Source organism: Phytophthora ramorum (assembly GCF_020800215.1).
Source record: "Phytophthora ramorum isolate Pr-102 chromosome Unknown Phyram_PR-102_s0002, whole genome shotgun sequence".
Classification (NCBI taxonomy): Eukaryota; Oomycota; class Peronosporomycetes; order Peronosporales; family Peronosporaceae; genus Phytophthora; species Phytophthora ramorum.
Window position 1 is genome coordinate 1 of NW_027150648.1, and position 23,033 is coordinate 23,033.

The 23,033-nt window shown below is 55.0% G+C and overlaps 12 protein-coding genes across 12 annotated transcripts; 8 read left to right on the forward strand and 4 right to left on the reverse strand.

Annotated features, from left to right (window-relative positions):
- Positions 1 to 102: 102 nt before the first annotated feature.
- On the reverse strand, positions 103 to 1,651 carry KRP23_1577 (uncharacterized protein; the record flags this gene model as incomplete). Its single annotated transcript, XM_067886238.1, has 3 exons — positions 103 to 366; positions 448 to 1,308; positions 1,374 to 1,651. Coding segments are annotated over 3 exons (1,403 nt in total), but the record flags the coding sequence as incomplete, so codon positions are not given.
- Positions 1,652 to 2,928: 1,277 nt separating this feature from the next.
- KRP23_1578 (uncharacterized protein) lies at positions 2,929 to 3,426 on the forward strand (the record flags this gene model as incomplete). Its single annotated transcript, XM_067886239.1, has 1 exon — positions 2,929 to 3,426. One exon carries the CDS (start codon positions 2,929 to 2,931, stop codon positions 3,424 to 3,426), a length of 498 nt encoding a protein of 165 aa, XP_067748911.1.
- Positions 3,427 to 3,470: 44 nt separating this feature from the next.
- On the forward strand, positions 3,471 to 4,346 carry KRP23_1579 (uncharacterized protein; the record flags this gene model as incomplete). Its single annotated transcript, XM_067886240.1, has 1 exon — positions 3,471 to 4,346. One exon carries the CDS (start codon positions 3,471 to 3,473, stop codon positions 4,344 to 4,346), a length of 876 nt encoding a protein of 291 aa, XP_067748912.1.
- A 423-nt stretch (positions 4,347 to 4,769) lies between these two features.
- KRP23_1580 (UDP-N-acetylglucosamine transporter ROCK1) lies at positions 4,770 to 5,786 on the forward strand (the record flags this gene model as incomplete). Its single annotated transcript, XM_067886241.1, has 1 exon — positions 4,770 to 5,786. The coding sequence occupies one exon, from the start codon at positions 4,770 to 4,772 to the stop codon at positions 5,784 to 5,786; it is 1,017 nt and encodes a 338-aa protein (XP_067748913.1).
- Positions 5,787 to 6,937: 1,151 nt separating this feature from the next.
- Positions 6,938 to 7,801, forward strand: KRP23_1581 (uncharacterized protein; the record flags this gene model as incomplete). The annotated part of the gene is made up of 2 exons (XM_067886242.1): positions 6,938 to 7,213; positions 7,295 to 7,801. 2 exons carry the CDS (start codon positions 6,938 to 6,940, stop codon positions 7,799 to 7,801), a joined length of 783 nt encoding a protein of 260 aa, XP_067748914.1.
- A 400-nt stretch (positions 7,802 to 8,201) lies between these two features.
- KRP23_1582 (uncharacterized protein) lies at positions 8,202 to 8,765 on the reverse strand (the record flags this gene model as incomplete). The annotated part of the gene is made up of 2 exons (XM_067886243.1): positions 8,202 to 8,608; positions 8,675 to 8,765. The coding sequence occupies 2 exons, from the start codon at positions 8,763 to 8,765 to the stop codon at positions 8,202 to 8,204; spliced, it is 498 nt and encodes a 165-aa protein (XP_067748915.1).
- Positions 8,766 to 8,971: 206 nt separating this feature from the next.
- KRP23_1583 (uncharacterized protein) lies at positions 8,972 to 10,150 on the reverse strand (the record flags this gene model as incomplete). The annotated part of the gene is made up of 3 exons (XM_067886245.1): positions 8,972 to 9,283; positions 9,354 to 9,982; positions 10,039 to 10,150. 3 exons carry the CDS (start codon positions 10,148 to 10,150, stop codon positions 8,972 to 8,974), a joined length of 1,053 nt encoding a protein of 350 aa, XP_067748916.1.
- Positions 10,151 to 10,552: 402 nt separating this feature from the next.
- On the reverse strand, positions 10,553 to 12,047 carry KRP23_1584 (uncharacterized protein; the record flags this gene model as incomplete). The annotated part of the gene is made up of 3 exons (XM_067886246.1): positions 10,553 to 10,709; positions 11,209 to 11,825; positions 11,976 to 12,047. The coding sequence occupies 3 exons, from the start codon at positions 12,045 to 12,047 to the stop codon at positions 10,553 to 10,555; spliced, it is 846 nt and encodes a 281-aa protein (XP_067748917.1).
- A 498-nt stretch (positions 12,048 to 12,545) lies between these two features.
- KRP23_1585 (Cell division control protein 15) lies at positions 12,546 to 14,003 on the forward strand (the record flags this gene model as incomplete). Its single annotated transcript, XM_067886247.1, has 1 exon — positions 12,546 to 14,003. One exon carries the CDS (start codon positions 12,546 to 12,548, stop codon positions 14,001 to 14,003), a length of 1,458 nt encoding a protein of 485 aa, XP_067748918.1.
- Positions 14,004 to 14,679: 676 nt separating this feature from the next.
- Positions 14,680 to 16,195, forward strand: KRP23_1586 (Raf-like protein serine/threonine-protein kinase Raf; the record flags this gene model as incomplete). Its single annotated transcript, XM_067886248.1, has 2 exons — positions 14,680 to 15,157; positions 15,249 to 16,195. 2 exons carry the CDS (start codon positions 14,680 to 14,682, stop codon positions 16,193 to 16,195), a joined length of 1,425 nt encoding a protein of 474 aa, XP_067748919.1.
- Positions 16,196 to 19,810: 3,615 nt separating this feature from the next.
- On the forward strand, positions 19,811 to 21,352 carry KRP23_1587 (Serine/threonine-protein kinase 4; the record flags this gene model as incomplete). Its single annotated transcript, XM_067886249.1, has 1 exon — positions 19,811 to 21,352. One exon carries the CDS (start codon positions 19,811 to 19,813, stop codon positions 21,350 to 21,352), a length of 1,542 nt encoding a protein of 513 aa, XP_067748920.1.
- A 363-nt stretch (positions 21,353 to 21,715) lies between these two features.
- KRP23_1588 (Myb-like protein H) lies at positions 21,716 to 22,900 on the forward strand (the record flags this gene model as incomplete). Its single annotated transcript, XM_067886250.1, has 1 exon — positions 21,716 to 22,900. The coding sequence occupies one exon, from the start codon at positions 21,716 to 21,718 to the stop codon at positions 22,898 to 22,900; it is 1,185 nt and encodes a 394-aa protein (XP_067748921.1).
- Between the last annotated feature and the right edge of the window lie 133 nt (positions 22,901 to 23,033).

The window sequence follows — 23,033 nt, forward strand, 5'->3', positions numbered from 1 at the left end:
GAAGAAGCATCAGAGCAGCAAGCGGCTTTCAATGAAGACACAACTGGTGCAGATGCCTTAAAGGTCGAAGACGTTAGAAATAAACTACGGGATAGTTTGTACCCGTGCATCATCATGCGCTCGCAGTTAACCTTAGCTGGAGACTCTGGCAGCAGCACAGGATGCATGCCATTCTCGGGATCATGTAAATGTGCACCTGCGAAGCATCGTTTCACACCGAGATTCAATGCTTTTCTCTTCTTCTCCTTCGTCGTGCTCTTTTTCTCCTTCGTTTGCTCAGGCAGACCTGCGTCCGCTTCGCCTATTGGGTAACAAAAGTTTGGTCGTGCCGACCACGGGAACACTTTGAGGAGGTCAGCAACTAAGCTGTGCATCCACAACATACATTATTGTTAGTACTGAGCTGGTTTCCATCCATCCAAGGTTACAGCCCAGGAGCACACATACCTCACGGCTTTTTTACGGAAGCTTTTGTTCTTCCGCATTACCAGTCGAACCAGATGTAGCAATTCCTCGAGCTGTTTGCACTCTTTTCGGGTAATTCCAACACCTTTGACTAGTCCCGATAGCATTCGCAGGTTGTTGTTACACTGACCAGCCCCACAATCTTTAAGAACCGGGGTTTTAGTCACGGCGGCTGCTGCAAAAAACTTTGTGGTCGCCTCGAGCAGGGGCTGAAAGTACCTCTGCTTCTTTTGCCGCGGGTTGGAAGTATCACCCCGTAATTTACTCAAAACCTGAGCCCCCGACTTGGTGAGTGCATGGAGTTCGTGAGCGTTCTCGCATCCTGGGACTGTCGAGGAGGAGTCCAGCATCGGTGGAATTGACGCGAAATCCAATGTCGGAACGAAAGACGACGCAGTCATCTCTTCCAGCCACTCGCCCAGAGCTTTGATCCTCAAGTTCTGCGCCGTGCTTTCTTTAAACGCAGCTATGCGGTTATCCATCTCATCCAGGAGCAGACCGAGCTTCGGGTCATCTCGTGGCTGCCAGTCGTCGAACTTGTCCGTTGTGAAAATTCTCTTCACTAAACTCGCGAATTCTTTATGAGCCGTGACACTATACCCGCCAGTCGGGATGGCTTGAATCTCCCACAACGTCTGCTCCAATTTATCTCGCACAGTTTGTGCGTCTTCCTCTGGAATCTTCCTCCTCACCGCTGGCGTCGGGGACTGCGACAAGTCCAGCGCCGCCGCCTTGCGCTTTTTGCGACTCTTTGGCGGCGACACCTCCACCACTTCTGGCTCGTCGTCATCATCGTCTTCGTCGGATGGCAGTTCGTACTCCGAGGCAGTGGAGGACGCCGCTCTGGCGATGGTTTCGTCCCCGAATGAGGAACAGCAGCTGCAACTGAAGCGGCTACAGGGCCCGACGTTGCAGATGCCATAGTATGGTGCAGGATCCGCAGCAACGGGCCGATTTGGTTGCAGGAATCGCCCAGGTGGCGGAAAGACGCTTGCACCTGCTCCGACGCGTTGAGCACCAGCGTCTTGTGCAGCTCACGCGACGCCTGCGCCACTTTCACCGCCCGTTGCAGCGCGACCACCACATCTTGGACTCGGCTGTTGGCCTTCTGCAACTCGTCCAGCACGGCGGCCTCGCAATGCTGTCGCAGCTCGGCGTCGTTCAGCCGCGACAGAATGGCGTCCATTGGTTTGGACGATTCTGTAGATGCGTCATTTGCCGAATTTTGGAAATATTTTCCGAATTTCGGGAAAGACCGAATTTCGGGGCTCGAACGGATATTGCGTGTTGAAATCCACCGAGGACGAGAGAATCAAGGCTGCTCACGAGGGAAGCAAGGCGAGGCCGATACTCAAGCGATGGAGACTTGATTGTATGAGAGACTATCAAGTTGATCCAAGGGCTTGCCTTTCGCCAAGTGAGTGAGTCAGCCGGGAAAGACCTGCACCTTAGAGGATACTTGTGCTTCAGCAGCTTGAAAAGCTCGCCATGAAAGCGTCAAACTTGGCATGCTGAGAGCAGATTCTATTTCCGAGAATGAATGTCTGGAAGGCGCGTGCTCGTTGCAGACCGCTTCTGGACTTCCTGTTTGTCGGTGCTCCACATGCAGGTTCAAGCGTGCAGCGACACTCTGCAGCACCCTTGCGAATCCACGGTGCTGCTGCTGGTTGCACTGCTTGGAGACTCCATTGAGGCAACACGGCGAGTAAAAGCTCTGCGACCTGGCCCCGGGGTAATCTGCGTTTTGGTGATTACGCCGCGTCGATTCGGCCCGGCTCTGTCCGCGCACCGCAACTGCGTCTTTCTCTGGCGTCCCCACTCATCACGTTGCACACGAACGCCACCGAGACTCTTGGGGAGCGAGCGGCCTGTATTGCAGCTTGCCTTATATCTGCCTTGCACACTGAGGTGCTGCTGGAGGCGGCAAGCACCCAATGCAGCATTACACTGATGGCGCTGATGGCGCCCGCTGTTTTCCGGATCGCTGGCGGCTGTCGAGCTGTCACCACAGCCGACCACACATCATCCTCGCGGCGACCGCTCTTGTTGCATGTACTCCAAGGCGAACCTATTTGACACTTGCGGCCGCGGCCGATGCAACATGTCTCGGTGTTTCACATGGCCGGCGGGCGTGTTTCCTGCGAGCATTCCGTCAAACGCGGCGCAACCGGAGAATCCACGCTGGGAGAATGATGGCGGGCGGCGGTGATCCATCAAGCAAACGCTGCCCGCCGGGAGCAAATCGTCTGCAGTCTCCGCTTGCAGGCCGCGCACGAGACTCGCACACCACGAGTCCGCCCAAGCAAGTCGCCGCTTGGGTTGACACCGCGAGTCATCTTTCGGCGACGCAACTCTAGCGAAAGCGTGATAGCCGGGGCAGCCCATCACCCCGAGCGTCGATTACGTAGCGACCCACCACACGCCGGAGCTCATTCCGCAATTCGCGCCGCCAGGTTCAAGCCCATGAGTCCCGCCTTGAAGCGCAAGCAGCCCAGCTCCGCCGCGCGCAAGCTGCGCAAGTCCTGCTCGTTGCCCACGTGCACGAGTCCGCCTGGAACCTGCATGCACTGCACCTGCGATGGGCGCTGTGGCCGGCACCCCGCGGGCCTGTGCGGGGGCCGCCGAGAGGGCTCCGGCCGCGGTTGCAAGCGCGAGGGCTGCACGCGCGACGATCGCTGCCTGCACAGTAACCGCGCCACTTGCTGCCACTGCCGCAACCTCGTGTCGTCTTCTGGGAGAGCCGCCAAGCGGCCGCGCGTGACGGTGCCGCTCGCGCTCACGCAGTCGCGCGTTCAGCTACTCCCCGTGGCCCCGACTAGCAAACCACAGCCGCAGATGGCGTCGAGCGACGAGATGCTGGAAGCCGAGCTGCGCGCGTTCCTGCAGGATGCCAACCTGGGGGAGACCTGTCGCTCTGCGAGTTCAAGGAGTGGGCGTCCAGACGCCAATACTGCAACTTAGTGGTGCTCGTGTGTGGCACGCAGTTCAACCTGCACAAACATCCGATGCTGCTCGAGAGTCACAAGCTGCACCAGATGGCGCGCCAGATATCGGCCGACGAGAGCAACTTCGGGGGAGCTGTACCAGTGCTGGAGCTGCCGGCGTTCCCCGGAGGCGCCGAAATGTTCGAGACGCTGGCTATTTACTGCTACACGGGGGAGATCTCCTTCTCACTGGCCAACCTCGCGGCCATGAACTGCGCCATTGAGTTCTTAGAGATGCGCGACGATATCCGACTGAGCGCCAAACGGTTTCTCGACCAGCACTTAAGCGAAGGCTTGAGCGGCTTGCTGCAGGTAGTCAACGCGGCGCAGACGCTCGCGCAGGCACAGCCCGAGCTCTTCCACTCTGCGTGTGGAGCTCTGATAGAAACATGCCTTGCGGCGTTGGTGGAGCGAGGCGAGACGCTGGACGTAGACGCCATGCTGCAGCTATTCACATTACCCAGCGAGCTGTTCGTGGAGCTCACGCAGCGGATGATTTCCGCCAAGCCGCGGATATCCGTCCGAACCACGTCAGAGATCGCAACCGAGCTGTGCGTACAAGCGAAGCTGGCGCAGCTGCACCGAGACGCGCAGCGCAGCCTCAGTCCGAGCCACTGCAACCGCGTTCTGGCGGAACAGTGCGTGCAGCTGCTGCAGGGCGCGTCTGTTGAGGCGGTCGAGTCCATCAAGGCGGAGGAAGCGGAGACCTGCGAGGAGCCGCTGGACCTGACCATGCTGTTTACGAGCGACGTCAAGTCGGACAAGATGATCATCAAGCTCATGGACGACGACCTGCCAGTGCCCACCGGCAGCCCACGAGTCGATGCGTCCATCTGCTTCGCCGAAGACAGCTTTCGCTTCGGTACCCACACACTGCCAGAAACCTTCGTCGTGTAGCTGCCGTCGCCAATTTACCAGCCTTCATATCGTTTTTCGCGTAGTGTCCACAGCCTCGCCCCCCAGTCGAGCGGCGCGGCTCAATAACTCTAAAACTGAACTTTGGTCGTCAACCTGCTTGCACATTCAGCAAGTTGCCTTTTGCATGCGACGAGGGCATAGTGAAAGGCAAAGAGCACGACCGCTTCAACCACCGCGCCAAGTTTGCGACTAGCAAAGTGGAATATCGACCAATCATAATATCGTATTGATTATTTCGGCCAATTGCAGCAGAGATACGCTGCTTCCACTGTTTCTGTCATCTCCGTCTTTCTGGGACGTAATACACACTCACATTTGCCCAGCTGAGCCCTGTCCCACAATAAATACTGCGGTACCTCCATGAGCCCACTTCTCGATTCGCCACGCAAGACTCAAGACGCGATGGCCGCCACTGCAACCTCCGCCAAGGCCACGCCCTCGTCCACGTGGATCGGCTACGTGGCCATGGTGCTGCTGGCCATGCAGTTCGGTCTGCAGCCCATCCTGTACAAGGAGTTCGCTGGCCATGTCAAGAACCGCTCGGTGCTCGTGATCGCCTGCGAGGGGTGCAAACTGCTGCTCTCACTGCTCTCGCTGCTGTCCTCGGGCGCGCTGGGCCGCGTCGTCAAGACGTGGAGTCTGCACGACAGCCTCATGGCCTCGGGTCTGCCCGCTTGCACCTACGCCGTGCAGAACGTGCTCATCCAGGTGGCGTACCAGCACCTGCCGTCCATCGTGTTCAACCTCATCAACCAGACCAAGCTGCTGTCCGCCGCGCTTTTCCTCTACTTCCTCATGGGCACGCGCTTCTCGCTGCAGCAGTGTCTGGCCATGCTGCTGCTGCTGAGCGCCGCCGTGCTGCTCTCGCTCGCCAAAGACGGCGGCGCCGATGACTCAGCCGCTCCCGCCATCTCTGTCGAGCTCGGTCTCGTGCCCGTGCTGTTGGCCTCACTGCTATCAGGCCTCGGCTCTGCGCTCACGCAGCGCTCCATGCAGCAGCACAAACGTGATGCCGCCCTCGTCACCATGGAGCTGTCGGTCTACGGCAGCCTCTTCCTCATGCTGCCGGCCATTTGGTCCACCATCGTCAAGACGCCCGTGTCTGAGTCGCCTGCTGCTAACGCCCTCGCCAACATGGACAAGGTCTTCGAGGGCTGCGACTACTACACGATCATCCCCGTGGTGAGCAATGCTCTGGGCGGCCTGCTCGTCGGCACCGTCACCAAGCACGTGGGCGGCGTGCTCAAGTCGTTTGCGCTCATCTGCGGTATCGCCTTCACGGCCTTCGTCGAGAGCGTCGTGTACGGCGCGGTGCTGCCCAACGAGGTGTTTATCGCCGCTGGCCTCGTAGCCACGAGCATGGCCATCTACTCCAGCTTCCCGTATGTGAACAAGGAGGTCAAGACCAAGACCGAGTAAACTGTAGCAGCAAGTTAATGACGCCGACTGTAGCGACGAGCTTGCCTCCTGTCGGCTGTATAACAATGCAATACATCCTGGTTTGCCTAGATCACGAGATCACGGGCCTGGATCTGTTTTCAGTGGTTGTGTTAGGGTGACGCTGTCATTGTAGACACCTACAACTGCTGGGCACACTTGAGACTAGACAGCAGCTACCCACTGCCTCCACATTCAAACTGACCCCCTGCCTGTACAAGCTAACCTGGAAACCCTTCTACTTGGACAACACGTCGAGCGACACGATCAAACCTCTGGAGCACGTGTCTATCGGCACGATCATCGACACGGGACTGCTTCTAGGTGTGGTGCATGCTTTGACAGGCACAAACCACTTGAGTGCTCTCACTGTACTGAGCGCAGGGTCCTCTTGGCGTTAGTGTCAACTCGGAATGTGCTGGGGCTGCGGCCACTCGACCGGATTGATCGTCGACTGTGGTCTTCCTCGCAGCCAGCCAAGAACTGGACGTGGACGACTGCGATTTTCTGCTCGACCAAGCGCAACGTTGGCGATCGCAGTACTGCTCAGCCTCGCCACTCACTACCTGATTGTCCGCAGCATAATTCGGCAGTGCCCTGCTGTGGACCTTGACCACCACCTCCAAAGTTGCGTGCAGCGAGTCATTAGTACCGACCCCGGAATTTGAAATCGTCTCGATCGATTACGGAGAGGGGCTGCCTATCTCATGCCATTATGCGCCTCCTCCATCGTACTAGTGAGCGTCTTCACGGCGCTTTATGGCAGCGCTATCCAGGTGCTTGTGGCACACCAGGCTCGGGCAGCTTTACCGTTGACCACGGCCTGTGGTTCTCAGGAGAAGTTCTCCTGCACTCAAGGACAAATCGTGATCGGTCCAACTTGAAGCTCGAGAGGCGTCATCGCGTCATTCGCCAATCAGAGGGTGTTAAACAATTACCTCTATGATTACATAACATGTAATTTAAATTAATATCATATAACATACCCACATGACTCTTACAACAAATAAATAGTGTAGAGAGCGGAAACGAACAATATCGCTATAATTGTATCTACGCCTATCCACTATCAGATATCATAGCGTACGTGCGTGTCAAAGGGCGAGCGTCCCTCATACCAAGATCCTCCCCCCATGGGCGCCGCAGACACCGTTGCCGCGCTGGAAGGCGCCTCGCTGCCTGGCATCGTGGCCACGGGTCTGCTGCTCGGCCTGGTGCACGTGCTCACGGGGCCCGACCACCTGAGCGCGCTCATCGTGCTGAGCGCCGGGTCTTCGTGGCGCTCGTGTCAGTTGGGCATGCGCTGGGGATGCGGCCACTCGACCGGATTGATCGTCGTGACTGCGTGCTTCCTGGCGCTCAACCAGCGGCTGGACGTGGACACTTTCGGCAGCTACTGCGATTTCATGGTGGGTTTCCTCATGATCGGCCTCGGTCTCTGGAGTCTGCGCTACTACTGGCTGTTAAAGCGCAAGCTGCAACATGTTAAGGGACCGGCTGGAGAGATGACCCCGTTGCAACTGGAAGCAGATGTCCAGGAGGACAGCGACTCAGAAGTGCAAAAGATATTGCAGCACCACCATCTGGACCACAAAGGTCCTACAGCGTCCACCGAGACAATTCCACACAAGAAAACGTGCTGCTTCGGCCTCATCACGGCCGACATCAAGAACCCGCACACGCAGAAGCTAACAGCCTTCGCCTACGGGACGGCCCACGGCCTCGCGGGCACGGGTGGCGTGTTAGGCGTGCTGCCAGCGGTCATCCTGAACGACTGGGCCAAGTCGTCCGCCTACCTCGGTGCCTTCTGCGTCTCCTCCATCTTCACCATGGGCGGTTTCGCGGCGCTGTACGGGGAGGTCACGGGTCGCATGAGTCGCTTCTCCGATTCGTCGCTCGTGCGCGTCGGCATCTTCTCGTCCTGCGTGTCGCTCTGCGTGGGCGTCATGTGGGTCATCCTCGTCTCGACCGGCACCTTAGACGAGGTCTTCGGATGAAGATCAAGGCTGGTTGCAATACTGAACGACGCGGTAATACAGTGAGTGTTCAAGGTTACTACGTGTATCCCTAATCGTCTGCTTTGATCTGCTTATTCATCTCCAAACACGTGATTCAGTACGCCCGTAGCTTGAAGTGTTATCCACGTGATCCCTACGACTATCGAGAGCGTGGACGATGCTATAGCAACATTGAAAGCTGCAGTAGGAGAGCGCGCTCTCCCTCCACGCTGTGTTAATTCCCCGTAAAGTGCAGCGAAGGACCCCATCGACAAGATGGAACTCCCGCAAAAGAATCCGAGATACATCAACGCCCTGAGAGTGTCCTTCTGCATGGCAAGCGTAGGTAGCACTGCCAATAAACAGCCAGGCCCAGCTGCTCCATGCACGATCCCGACGCCTATGCTGGCTGCTGCCGTTGCCGTGAGCGGCATTTTCGCACTTGGATCGCTCGGTGCTTGCAGCAAAACGTAGGAGGCGTCTTGGCACTGCACTTGACTCCAGAGAGATGTAGGCGACGAGGCCAAATGCCGAGGACTAGTAGGCTTTTGGGCCTCATTGTAGTCCTTGTAAGCACTGAGCATCGTCCAGACTCCAAGCAGCACGAGACAAACACTGTGAGGTATTTGCAAGCGGCACTGAAGCTGCCGTTTGGCGCCAACGCGTGGCCCACCACGAATACACAGATCAGCGCGACCGCCAAAATGCCAAGTGAATGGCCACAACCCCACTGTGCGCCGAGTACAAATGCCTGTCGCCATGTTTTCCCATTGGAAAGAGCCACCAACGCTCCCAGGTGGTCCGGCCCTGCAGTAATCGTCACAACGGGTTAATCTAGCAGCAGATTGGGAAGTATTATGACCTTGTGCATACCTGAAAGCACGTGAACGATGCCGAGTGAGGTGGCTGTGAGAGCAACTTGCCACATTGAGCGGTGCAGCAGACTCGACGCGTCGTGCTCCATGGTGTTCAGGCCGGAATGAAGATATGCTGGTAAAACGACTCTTCATCAGCGAACATGCTTGCTGGAATTCGTATTGGTTATTTTGTCAGTGTATGTCTGAGGAAGAGGTAACGATTGATACTAACACGCTGATCCTCAAACGGCGCTGGCGAGCAGACTTTGTAGTTGTTGCAGGTATCGTGCCCTTGGTTCGGCGTTGACAATGTCTATTCCCCAAAGATGGCGGACATTTGGCCTGTCGCCTGTAGTCCGATCCAGGCAACGCCGACGATGAACGAGAAGAAGGCCGAGATAATGCCGATTCGGAACTCCATTACCAACGAATTCCCGCCAAGGCGACCTGTGACTTCGCCGTAGAGAGCCGCGAAGACGCCCATGATGAAGATCGAGGCAACACAGAAGGAGCCCAGGTAGGCGACAGACTTCAGCCAGTCGTTCAGCACCACAGCGGGTAGCACACCCAGGATACCACCGGGTCCAGCAAACCCGTGAATGATTCCAACAAGTAGAGCCATGATCTGCGCACACAAGAAACTGCGTTAGTCTAGCCCAGAAGCATCAAGCATACTGGCTCAAGCTGGCACGAACCTTTTGCGTCGCTGGGTTCTCGAAGCTCATGTTTTGGCAACACGTCCAGCTCTTGGGGTGCATTTTCGAGGGGTTTACCGGCTCAACCCCGTGAGATGTCAACATTCTTGCAGCATCTTGCGATGATCCATCGTCGGATTTGAGCAGCAGGTGAAAGGAAGAAGACGGTGAAGCCAACACGTCTCCATGCTCTTTCGTCGACGAATTTGGCGACGTCGTAACCTGTGGTGCAGCATCAGGAGACGCTACACTCGAAAATCTAGTCTGCGAAATCGGCACGAGCTCCACCAAATTGGTGGGCGTGGCACCTGCACTGCTTCCCTCTGCATGTCCACCCTCTCTTCCTTCCCCGCTCTCCAGCGACTGCACGCCTTCCTTCAGCTGCGTCTGGTACTTTTCACGCACGTGAACGCCCGTCCAAACACCCAACGCGATCATGAAAAAGCCCACGACGTAGTTGAGGTAACCGCCCACCGCGTCCAGGTCCACCGTCTGCCCTGCCGCGAAGAAGATGAGCGCCATGACAATGAGGCCAATGGAGTGGCCGCAGCCCCACCGGATGCCCAATGCGAATGCCCTCCACGAGGAGCCTGTGGTCATGGCAGCCAACGCACTCAAGTGGTCCGGCCCTGCAGAAAGAGCTCAGTTTACAGCTTTTTAGTCCTTTGCGAGGTTATGCGCTTACCTGTGAGAACATGCACCACACCCAGGAGCAGCCCCGTGGAGATGATTTTGCCCAGCGACGCGCCCGACAGACTGCTGTGCTCCTCACTAAGCCACCGAGTCGTGGACTCCATCGTTGTTATCTCAAAATGGCAGCGGATTTGACTAATTGGTGATTAATTCCTACAAAAGCCAAGACAAGTAATCAGCCAATGAGACGGCGGCAGCGCATCAGTGCTGGCTCTCGAGCCGGTTCATGTTGAAGTGAACGTGTGGTGCATATTCAAGGGCTGAGACGGAGCAAGATCTGTATTGACCATGCGCCATAGTCTTCGGAATGGCAACGAGCTGCAGAGGGGTAAGAACAAGTTGGTGCCCCACTGCATGGACAGTGTTGCTCACAGTGACCGACCACAAGAGCCTAGCAAAGCCTTGCTTCTCCGATTATTAACCGATCTTAAAGACAATCGTACGAGGTAAACGGATACATGGTACTCAGGAATGGAAAATGCAACACTTACCTCTCTCAGCCAGAACTAGGCTCCGGTGGCAGGCAATAGGACCAGTTTGGCGATCAGGTTGACTGCTTCACCCATATCCGGACGGTCTTCGATGTCCACAGCAATGAGCCGACTGATCACGTTCCATTCCTCGTCATCGAATGTTTTATCGGGCTGCTCGTAGGGCGCTCCACTAAGAACCCTCCCATCACTTCATCATCATCGTAATATCCAAATGGTGGGACCTGCGTCTTCGCTTCGATCATGCACATTCCCATTGAGTACACATCGGACTTGTACCTGGGCAGCGCGTCGTTCGCTTCAACCAATTTTTCACGGGGTTTCCAACGCACTGATTCTGCTGCAAACTGTTGAGTCTGGTTACTATAGCCCGCAGAGATGGTTCTGATGCGAGAACAGTCAAAGTCCGAGATCTTCGGCGTATTGTTTTCTCCAATCAAGATATTTCCGCTCTTAAGGCCGTCGTGAACGATGTGGTTGCTCATGGAGAACCTGAAGACCTTGTGCCACTTGCAGAAACATGCCCCAGAACATATCTCCGGTTCTCCAGGTTCGCTGAAGAATTGAAAGATGTTGCCACCAGGAGCATTTTCACACACAAGAACGGTTGTCTAGCACGATGGCAGCCGCCGTGAAGCTGAATTATGTTTGGGTGCCTTGGGAGCTCGTACCAGAGCTGCAGCTGTCTCAGAAACGCCAACTCTGAGTCGATACTCCGATCAAACATTGACTTGATAACGACGTCCTGGATGGTTCCGTCACGACGGCGCCATGTGCCATAGTCTACGGTGCCGTAGGTTCCAGCACCAATGAGCCCACCCTCATTCACTTCCACGTCTCTCTCAGGAATGAACCACCGGAAGATGGACAGGATATTATCTGGCTGTCCTTGAATACCGGCCACCGTTTCTGAGGTGATAACACGAGCCTCGAGGTCAAGAGCGACTCGCAGTCGCTCCAATGTCGCCCGCTTGAGATCTGGCAGTGGTCCGGGTGTGTTTCCTTCCAGCCACGTGTACATCTCCAGCATTGCCGTCGTCACCTTTTGTTCGCTCGCCATATCTCGGATCAACATGCGAGCAGCAGTACCCGTGACCAGGGACTCGAGTTGTTGAGCCTGAACCTCGCACCCATGACTCCAATCGGCCATCCATTGGTCTGTTGTAGCATACTCAATACCCACGCAGATGGCGTCCAGCCTCGAGTTGAGCTCTCGAAACGTGTAGGCGATCGTGTCTGCGCCAGCGAGACGCTCCAATAAGGCTGCCGGCGTAGGAGCTTCATGAACCTTTTGAGGAGCTCACAGTATTTGTTCTTCCACTGGTCATCATGCACTGCGACAGCGTCATGGCAAGCGTTGAGTCGATCGAGGAAAGCCTTCGAAAAAGACGCTGCACTCAGGTTTGCGCGGGAACCTCGGGGGGCAAGCAACCAGCACCTGGCGACTCGATGGTGAGCCCGGCATCGTCGTCACGGGGAAGCTTGGGTCACCAATAGCGGCGTCTGCCATCTTGACCAGTGTGGACTGGGGGCTTCTTGGAGCGGGTGTGGGGCGCGAGGTAAAAGCGAAAGTGAGGTGACGAGTCGCTCTGCAAGTGGAAACTGTAGCCATTTCAAGGATCTTGTTTAAGGGCAAGTGGATGGGAACAATACAGACGAGCCTTGGGTTCGCTTTGGAAATCGTCTGGTCTCAAATAGTGACGACACATGGGTGTCTTGCCGCAGGACGCAGGACGACGACCAAGGCCATGAACGTTGACAGCTCGCCTGGTATCACTACGGGAGCTGCATCTTGGATTGTGGTGAGGTGGACGCTGGTGGTGCGCTGGAAATCGTCTGAACGCAAATGATCCACGCGATGGCTACGCAACGCCTCGTGTCTTGTACTTCCACCATTTTGGTCCCGCACGTACCGCAATGTACCCACCGCACGACCAAACTATAAATCAGGCGATCTTTAGTTCATTCCTGTTTCCTCCAAGCCTCCACTACCAAGACCGCTAGGCCAATGTCGAGTGAAGGCTTCCCCATCGTCGGCCTCAAGGACAGTCCTCCGAGCCTCAAGACGCTCTCGGACCTAACCACCCGCTGCCGCCGCATGCCCGAGAACGAGCAGCTCTGTCGCCAAGTGCTGAAGCGTCTGCAGTTCCTGCACGAGTCCGTGGCGCCTCTGGACGCCGCCGACCCACGCAAAGCCAAGTACTGCGACGTGGTCGTGCACTTCGTCAAGCAACTGCGTCGCAAGCCTCTGCTGCTGCGTCTCGCCAGTAGCGAGTCCATCGTCGCCTCCATCCGCGAGCTGCAGCTCAAGCTCAGCGACGTCGCCCTAGGCCTCGGCGTGGCTGAACAGCACGAGATGCTCCAGTGGGAGCAGCAATGGGACAGCGACCGCAAGGAGCAGTTGGGCAAACTGGACCAATTGGTCTCGAGCGCGTCCGAGCGGATGCTCGTGAACGAGTTCCGAGGCGACAAGAAGGTGCAGGAGGCGCTCATGACGCTCAACAGCGGCATCAACTGGAAGGGCCAGTCGCCCGAGATGCTCGAGCTCAAGAAGGCCACGTTCAGCCGCGTGCTCCAGCACTCGAACCAGGAAGGGCTGCACATGTTCAGCTGGTTCATCCCCATCGACGACGTGGAGTTTGAAGACGAGGCCATTGGCGCCAGAGGAACCTTTGGAGAGGTGTGCAGAGGCACGTGGCTGCACAATGGGGAACGCACGGAGGTGGTGGTCAAGAGGCTGTTCCCAGAGACGTCCAGCGACTCGGACGACGCGTTCCTGCGCCAACTGGAGCTCTGGGGGAGTCTCCCGGACCACGAGCACATCTTGAAGCTCTACGGAGGCTCCCACGTTAGCAAACCGCAGTTCTACGTGTGCGAGAACGCCCACAATGGCAATTTGTCTGATTTCCTCGAGGAAGACACGCACAGTGTCATGTTCTGGAGACTGTTCGAGCAGGTGGCGCTCGGACTCAAGTTCCTGCACGACCAGAAGACGGTTCATGGCGGTCTCAAGTGTGGCAACATCCTCGTGGGCGCCGACAACACGGCGAAGCTGGCGGACTTTGGGTTTAGCACTGTGCGAACGCTGTCGGCAGGTCTGAGTGGCAATGCAGACAAGGCCAACTCCAAGTCGGTGCGCTGGAAACCGAGGGAGGTGCTGGCGGAGACTGGCGTGAACGCGCCGCGCTTCGCGTCGGATATTTACTCGCTCGCCATGTGTATGATCGAGGCGAAGACGCACGAGGTGCCCTACGGAATGGACGACGACGCGGAGGCCATGGAGAAGATCATGAAGGGCGAGAGCCACCCGCGTCCTCACGAGGTGTCGGAGGCCGAGTGGGCTTTCATTTGCCGTCTGTGCAGTCCGGACTTCACGCAACGCCCAACGCTTGACGAGGTGCTGACGGAGCTGACTGCGTTCGCTGAAGAAGAGGAGCGACAGCACCCGATGGCGAGCCTCGCGTAGACTGGTGTAGTGGTTGGAGATTGTAAGTTCTCAGGATAAAGAGGCTTTGTTTGGTTTTGTGTTAATGCTGGAGGAAGGTACTATGGATCGCCTTCCGCAGAGGCTTACGAAGTCGACGTCGTTGCATCTCATGAGCCTAACACGGTGGGCAGTCTCGAGGGCAAGCCACCGCGCTGGTACGGCACCAGTGGTATCTTCTGCAGCTCATTTATTCCAGATAGTTTTCCCGTCATTTTGTGTTGTCCATCCGAAGAATCACTTTCAGTTTGGCCCTTGATCCGAGATCTTCCGTCCACTCACGGAGAGCTGTCGAACATGGAGGGAGCTCCAGGAGAGCCTCCAAGCTTCGTCGTGACGACGATTCCGGGCTCACCATCGAGTCGCCGGTGCTGGCCGCTTGTCCCCCGAGGTTAAAATGCAAACCTGAGTGCAGCATCTTTTTCGAAGGCTTCCTCGATCGCCTCAACGCTTGCCATGACGCTGTCGCAGTGCATGATGACCAGTGGAAGAACAGATACTGTGAGCTCCTCAAAAGGTTCATGAAGCTCCTACGCCAGCAGCCTTTATTGGAGCGTCTCGCTGGCGCAGACACGATCGCCTACACGTTTCGAGAGCTTAACTCGAGGACTGGACGCCATCTGCGTGGGTATTGAGTATGCTGCAAACAGACCAATGGATGGCCGATTGGAGTCATGGGTGCGAGGTTCAGGCTCAACAACTCGAGTCCCTGGTCACGGGTACTGCTGCTCGCATGTTGATCCGAGATATGGCGAGCGAACAAAAGGTGACGATGGCAATGCTGGAGATGTACACGTCGCTGGAAGGAAACACACCCGGACCACTGCCAGATCTCAAGCGGGCGACATTGGAGCGACTTCGAGTCGCTCTTGACCTCGAGGCTCGTGTTATCACCTCAGAAACGGTGGCCGGCATTCAAGGACAGACAGCGAATATTCTGTCCATCTTCCGGTGGTTCATTCCTGAGAGAGACGTGGAAGTGAATGAGGGTGGGCTCATTGGTGCTGGAACCTACGGCACCGTAGACTATGGCACATGGCGCCGTCGTGACGGAACCATCCAGGACGTCGTTGTAAAGTCAATGTTTGATCGGAGTATCGACTCAGAGTTGGCGTTTCTGAGGCAGCTGCAGCTCTGTACGAGCTCCCAAGGCACCCAACATAATTCAGCTTCACGGTGGCTGCCATCGTGCTGGGTAGCGGTTCTTTGTTTGTGAAAATGCTCCAGGTGGCAACATCTTTCAATTCTTCAGCAAACCGGAGAACGAAGATATGTTCTGGGGAATGTTTCTGCAAGTGGCGCAGGGTCTTCAGGTTCTCCATGACAACCACATCGTTCACGACGGCCTTACGAGCGGAAATATCTTGATCGGAGAAAATAATACGCCGAAGATCTCGGACTTTGACTGTTCTCGCATCAGAACCATCTCTGCGGGCTATAGTAAGCAGCCTCAACAATCTGCAGCAGAATCCGTACGCTGGAAACCCCGTGAAAGACTGGTTGAATCGAATAACTCGCTGCCCAGGTACAAGTCCGATGTGTACGCACTGGGAATGTGCATGATCGAAGCGAAGACGCAGGCATTACCATTTGGAATGTACGATGATGATGAAGTCATGGAGATGGTTCTTAGTGGAGTGCCCTACGAGCAGCCCTATGAAATATGTGACGACGAGTGGAGTGTGATCAGTCGACTCATTGCTGTGGACATCGAAGATCGCCCAGACATTGGTGAGGTGATTCTGATGATCCGTAAGTTATGTGAACCTGAGCTTAGCTTTCCGATCGAAAAGCTCGTGGGATGTCCACCCAGCCGGAAAGTTCTTGCCAGCTTGTACACGAAGTCTGAACGTGTACCTGAAAGCGAAAAGCTGTGTCTCCAGATGCTAGAACGGCTCCAGTTTTTGCACGATGCAGTATCTCCTCTGCCTGCAACTGATGGGGGAAAGCAGCAGTACGTCGACGTAATTATTCGGTTCTTGGAGCTGATCCGCGTTAAGCCACTATTGGATTCGACTTGGACGCTGTGGGAACGTTTTGTAGCAACGATTCGTGACTTGCACGTGATACTGACAGAGATCGGAGAGGGCCTTGGGTTGGGCAACGAAGCTGCCATGACGAAGTGGAGTAAGGAATGGGATAGTGACTTGTGCGGATCAAGCGTGCCAAACTAGTGCAATTGGTGACCACCGCGTCAGATCGATCACTTGTGCATGAACTGCATGCCCGCGATGAGGAGCAGGTTCGCCAAGCACTCATGGTGCTGAAAACCAGCACGAAAGAGACTGGACAGTCGACTGAGATCTCGCAACTGAAGACGACAACACTAGAGCGTGTATTGGCCTTCACAAACGAAGCCGGCCTCCGCGTGTTTGACTGGTTTATTGACGTTGAATGATATCAAATACAGCGATACGAGTAACGTCATTGGGACCGGTGGCAGCTTCGGTGATGCTGAGTCTTGGCACTTGGTTTCGTGACGGCCAACCCATCAAAGTAGTGGTGAAGCATCTTTTCCCGGAGCTCGCGAGTACGTCTGACAAAGCTTTCTTGAGCAGTTGGAGCTCTGGTGGCGATTGCCGCGCAACGAACACATTTTGGAGCTATACGGTGGCTCACATGTGAGTAGACCACCGTTATTTGTGAATGAATACGCGCCAAACGGCAACTTGCGGGAGGTTTTGGGCGACGGAAAACACCAGGGACGGTTTTGGCCCTTGTTTCTGCAAGTAGCGAAAGGTTTGAAGTTTCTTCACCAGCATGGCATTGTACACGGAGGTTTAAAGTGCAGCAACATTCTCGTTGACGCAAACAAAAAGCAAAGATTGGCGACTTTGGCTTCCGTAACGTTCTTGCTGCGAGCGTCAGCTGTAAAGGAGGACGCGCGAGTTTGACGTCGGTTCGGTGGAAACCTGTAGAGGTGATCGTGGCGTCTGGCAATGAGCAGCCTAAGGTCGAGTCCGATATCTATTCGCTGGGTATGTGCATAATTGAAGCGATGATCCAAGCGGTGCCGTTTGGTAACCTTGGTGATGACAAGGTTTCAGACCTTATAACTGCTGGGAAACAGCATCCCCGACCTGATGCGGCAACCGACAAAGCTTGGGAACTCATCAGTCGAATGTGCGCCTCAAATATTCGCGATAGACCTACAATTCGAGAGGTGATTGCTGAAATTATTGATCTCAGTTTTGTGCGAGATGAAACTGGAGCTGATAAGAAGCGTGGAGTAGATGTATTGTCGATTGCTAAGCAGTGCGTCGACTGTGGTGAATCTCGCGTTGCCTCTGAACGATTTTGTCGTCAGTGTGGCTTTTATCTCAGCGACCGCAACCAACCACCAGCCCACGAACCCAAACTTTGTTACTTGAGCAGGCCTAAATATCGTCACGATCGAATTGCTCATGCGTGGTGTAAAGCGTTTGAGACTGCTGTGGCATTGCAGAACGTACACGACCTGGGCATTTTTCACGGGAATTTGAAACCGACTAACATTGGATTGGAAACGATGGAAGGGCTAAGCTTTCTGGATTTGAACTGAGTGGCAGAGTGGATAGAGTGGACTCCTACAAGACCCAGACCATTGATGAAGCGTTTCGATGGCAAGCACCACAAATCCTCTCTGGAGAGAAGGCGTCACTGAGAACTGATCTGTACTCACTTGGGATGTGCATCATTACAATGGTCAGTTTCGGACCTCCTTGGGGTATGACCACGAGTGATTCAGGAATCAAAGAAAAGGTTCTCAGTGAGCAAGAATTACCTCCTCGTGCTGCAGGGTTCACCGATGAACAATGGAAATTGGTCACTGATATGATCTCGCAGGAGGATGTGACAATAGGAGATGTGGTTCGGAAGCTTAAGGCACATGTTCACGAAGGCCCAGCCCCTGAGTGGATCGTTTCGCAGAGTGACGTTGTCGTCACAGATGAAGGTTTTAGTCGATCTTCCTTTTTTCTCGTCACAAGGGTTCACTACTGGGAGCGAGGGTAGCTGTTGAAAAGCTGCAGGCTCCGTTTGATTCTCTCGAGCGAAGCTCTCAGACTGTCGTAGAACTGTGGTTTCGGCTTCGACACCCTAACATACTTCAGCTGTTTGGTGCAGTGGAGGGATCAACCCCGCGGATGTTTGTTTGTGAATACGCAGCTGAAGGCGAACTGACTACGTTTTTAAAACGTCCTACACCCCCTAACGTGGTATGGAGGAAACTTTTGGAGGTAGCGTACGCGCTACGGTATATGCACGTGTGCGGCATCAGTCATGGAGAAGTGACTAGCCAAAACATTTTCGTAACTGCTAAGGGAGTGGCCAAGCTGTCGGGGTTTGCTTTGAGTTGCCCACTACGGAAACCGGAGACAGAACGTGACGAGGATGACTTCGATACTACCTGGGTACCTCCAAGTTATGTTTGTGAGCACCATAGAACATTTGCTTCCGACGTTTTCTGGTTTGGAAAGTTGATTATTGATGCAGTGACTGGACACTTACAATCGACGGATGGACAGAACAACTGTGATATCTGCACAACTATCGATCCAACCCAGAAATCTTCATTTACGAGCGTTGAATGGGAGCTCGTTTCAGACATGTGCTGCTGTGATCCGAAAGTTCGTATCACTATGGCGCAAGTTGTGGATCGCCTCGCTCAACTTGTCGCAGTCAATGAAGTTATCGGTACAAGTCTCACATCCTTCGAGGAAAAGGGTCAACGGCAACAAAAACTACTTGATCACTTACTTGAATTAAAGATGTTCGATATTGAAAGCACGCAACGAGATGAAGATGGCCCATGGTGCACAGTGGAGGACGTGCTCATCCACCAAAAACCTCTGATCTGTGAAAAGCCAATAGAGCATTATGCTATTGCCGCTGCGAAGGAGCTGGAACACGGGAACCCCATTGAACGCTACGATTCGAGCTCAATAGCGAACGATGTGGTAGAGGGTTTTCCAGGATTCCTAAGCGGGTTGGTGCTCAATTCGAGTACGGGCGCTAATCACGGAATGTTTGGAAATGTACAGCAAGGTATGTGGCTTGGCGCCCCAGTTGCAGTCAAAACACTCAACAAGATCGGGCTTGGTGAAGTCCAGGAATTTTTTGAAGAGGTCAATATCTGGAACAGCCTCCGACATCCAAACATTGTCAACCTTTTCGGCGCATGCTTGCATGGATACTTTGTTTTTGTGTCTGACTTCGCCAATGGTGGACAGCTGAATACGTACTTGGAGAAGGCTAGAAACCGCTCTCAAGTGTGGGAACTGCTACATGACGCTGCTCTTGGGCTTCAGTGGCTTCACCTCCGTGGCATTGTGCATGCGAACTTGAAATGTAACAATATCGTTGTGGACGAAGGTGGTCACGCCAAACTGATCGACTTTGGGCTGAGCCTCCTTGCCAGCTGCAAAGCAATGAGGTATGGTGGGGCTGTATCCTGGCGGGCACCCGAGACCCTAACGGCCGCAGTACGTACGTTCGCATCTGATGTGTACTCGTTTGGGATGTGCATTGTTGAAGCCTTGAGTGGTAGGGCTACACCATGGGGAGGTTCAGATGTCAACTTCATCCGGCGTCAAGTAAAGGCTGGTGTGTTGCCCTCAAGACCAACATGTTTTACACTGAGTCAATGGGAACTTGTGAAGCGCATGTGCTGTCTCGAACCAGAAAGTCGACTCAAGATCAACGATGTTGTCAAAGTGTTAAGCTTCTTCGCCAATCGATATCTGCATGCTGACGGCCAAGATCTGAAACACCTCGTAGATGGTTGGGTGCGAGAGGGGGCAATCAAAGACATGAGAGAGCACGAGCAAATGTGTCTACACACTTTCGACCGCCTGCACGAACTTCATCAAACATTTTTCGATACTGATGTAGACCGAGATCAGTTCACCAAAGAGCGTTTCAAGTGCAAGTTCGATGACATCAAGGAGCGTTTCTCGAGGTTTCTGTTAAGCCACACGGGGTTAACTTTCGTCACCAGACTGGCAAACAACCGTACGGTGGTTGAGCAATTCGCCAGCTTTCATAAAGACATTCGTGAACTGAAGGTGGTGATTCTACCTGCTGGAGATGGAGACGAACCAACCGTGCAAGAATGGGAAAATGACCGTCGAACAAGTTTGGACCAGTTCAAGTCTCTCGCTGACAACGATGAGGTTCTGAAGGCGGAGCGGTTTTGCCACGAGGGTTTGGCCAAGCTGAAGATTGAAGTGGACTACCACGCGACCAGATACATAACAGACGAAGTAGCAGAGCAACACTATCAGTTGATGCAAGCAACACTCGATAGACTCACGAGTTGGCCAGGTGTGAAGATTCCTGCGATCCCCCACTGGTTCATCCCGAGAGATGACGTAGACTTTGATGCGGACAAGCCATTTGGGCACGGATCGTACGGCTCAGCTCATCGTAGTACGTGGTCACCGGGAATCACCGGCGACAAAACCAATAGAGTGGTAATCAAGTGTGTGAACGCCAGCAGTAAGGATTTCTGCAAGGAGGTGGACGTTTTGCAGCGCCTCGACCACCCACACGTACTCAAAGTGTATGGTGGGTGCCATGTTGAGTCACCCATTTTCTTCGTGTGTGACGACGCGACCCAAGGCAGCTTCCAAGCGCTCTTCAAGAAGGACAAGAGTCACTTGTGGCGGATGTTCCACCAGGCAGCACTCGGACTCGAATTCCTTCACTCCGAGAAGGTGGTGCATGGAAATCTCAAGTGCAGCAATCTGCTCTTGGGCAGCGACAACAAGGCGAAGCTGTGCGACTTTGGCTTCTCTTACTTGCGTAACCCGTCAGTGGGGTCAAGTGGCAAGCTTCACAGAGAGGCTATTCGCTGGATGGCACCGGAGTGTCTGCCTTCGCCAGATAAGGACTCGAATATGCTAATCAACCCGTGCTTCGCGTCGGATGTGTACTCGCTGGGCATGTGTATCATCGAAGCGTTCCTGGGGGATCCTCCGTACGGAAGTCACGACGTTCACACGATCCGAACGCTGATGCTAGAGCCGTATCCACGTCCTCCTGGTAGGACGGAGGACGAGTGGGAACTAGTCGAGAAGCTTGTGCACCCAGACGCGTCGAAGCGCATGTCGCTGGATGATGCAATTGCGAGCCTGAAGATGTTTGCAGACCGAGAAGAGGTGTCACGAGCTGCAGGAGGAGCAGCTACTGAGGAAAGTAAGGTTGGTGTCTGTGGTGACTGTGATACATCCAAGACCGAGCCAAATGAGCAAGAAATGCAACCAGCGCCGCAGCAGCATAGCTACTCTGGATGCGATGAGAATGATCCACCAAACACTGATCCCCCTTTGCCTGAGGCAGTTCTTCCTTGAAGAAGTTGAAGACAAACTGGAATAGGAACACGGCAAATCTTTCAACAGTCTTAACCCTTAGGACCGATTATTATCGTCAATATTGCTTTCTGTACGATGTCGAATTCGCATGAACATGAGAAATTCATTGCATCTAGACACCTGCAAATTGTGGTGAACGTGCCAAACCTACAGCAACGTGGCGTGTTCAATGCTCTCATCCGTTTCTAGTTTTCCAGCTCCGTCCGTTCGCGGCACCCAGTGGGTCGGCCGTTTCTCGCTAGTTGCCGTTTGTGGACGGTAGGTCGCACCGCTGCATTTGTGCGTCGCCACCGAGCTGCTCGTTCGCATCTCCGTCGGCTTTGGGCTTGGTCCGTCAGTCCCATGGGCAAGAAGCAGACGCCGGGGTCGACGCCCCATTTGCGCACTTTCAACCTTTCCACGGTGGTGACCAACCAGAACGAGACCCCGTGGGCTGCAGACGAGCACCAGCGATTCCTGTTGGCGCTGGAGCAATTCGGAGGCGGCCAATGCCTCAGCGTCGGTGACGCGTGGAGATCCATCGCCACTGCGGTGGGGACTCGAGACACCGCGCAGGTGGTGCACCACGCACGGCTGTACTTCGCCCAGATCCAGCAGGTGAACGCTCACAAGCGACAGGAGCGCCAGTTCATGCAGAGTGTGGACCAACGCTGGACGTCCGAGGAAGACGCCGCGTTCGAGAGCATGTTGGCCGCCTTCAGCACGTCTTCGGTCTGTTACCCGTGGGAAGTGATGGCGTCTCGACTGCCAGGCAAGAGCCCAGTGGACCTGAAAGAGCGGTACCAGAAACTCTGCTACGACGTGGCTCGCATCGAGAGCGGCCAGCATGTCACCATGCATCTAGGACAGTTCCCTCGTCACCCGGGACTCCCCTTGTCGACCAAGGCGGCAGCGATCGGAGAGAGTGGACGGTTGGCATCACAAATGACCTCCCCACGGGTACTCGACAGTGTGGTGACGCTTACACCTGCGGAGGAGCAACTTCTCGTGGACGCGATGGCTGAAGTGTTCGTGCCGCCTGAAGCTCCTGCGGACTTGCTGGCCGGGATTGCGTCGGCTGTGGCTGCTTTCACCAGCTCGAACGGGAGACTGCCACCGCAGCGCACACGCCCGCTTTTCACGAAAGACCAGGCACTCGAGGTGCTGAATGGCTTGCTGGCGGCTCAGCAGACAGACCCGCAGGTCGTTCTGGAGACGCTGGCAGTTGAGCTTCGACTCCATCCACGAGCGCTCAACGTCTCCGCTGGAGTTTCCTTCAGCGCAAGAGCCACGAACGAGACGGCCGAGCCCAACTTGCATCTGCTGGCAACCACCGGTTTGACGTTCGGGATGTTGCCGTCGCCGCTTGGGTCTGAGCTCGGTCTCCCGTTCGAAGGCGCAGGCATAACCCCGAGATACTTGGCTGGACTTGGTCTTTTGTCACCGTCATCTGCACTGGGCCAAGCAAAGAATACAAGGGACGGCGATACTGCGTTGCCATCGCTCACTCCTGGAGGGCAGCGTAAAAGTAACAACGGGAGCTCTTGAGGCTCACGTTCGAAGTGCAAAATGTACAAAGTTACGTGCTAGATTCCTTGTTAACGCTCTGATGGGGACGAGAACCTTATCCCAACAACTAGCAACATGATTTCACCTTCGTGGCCATCTCTGTGTTTATCTT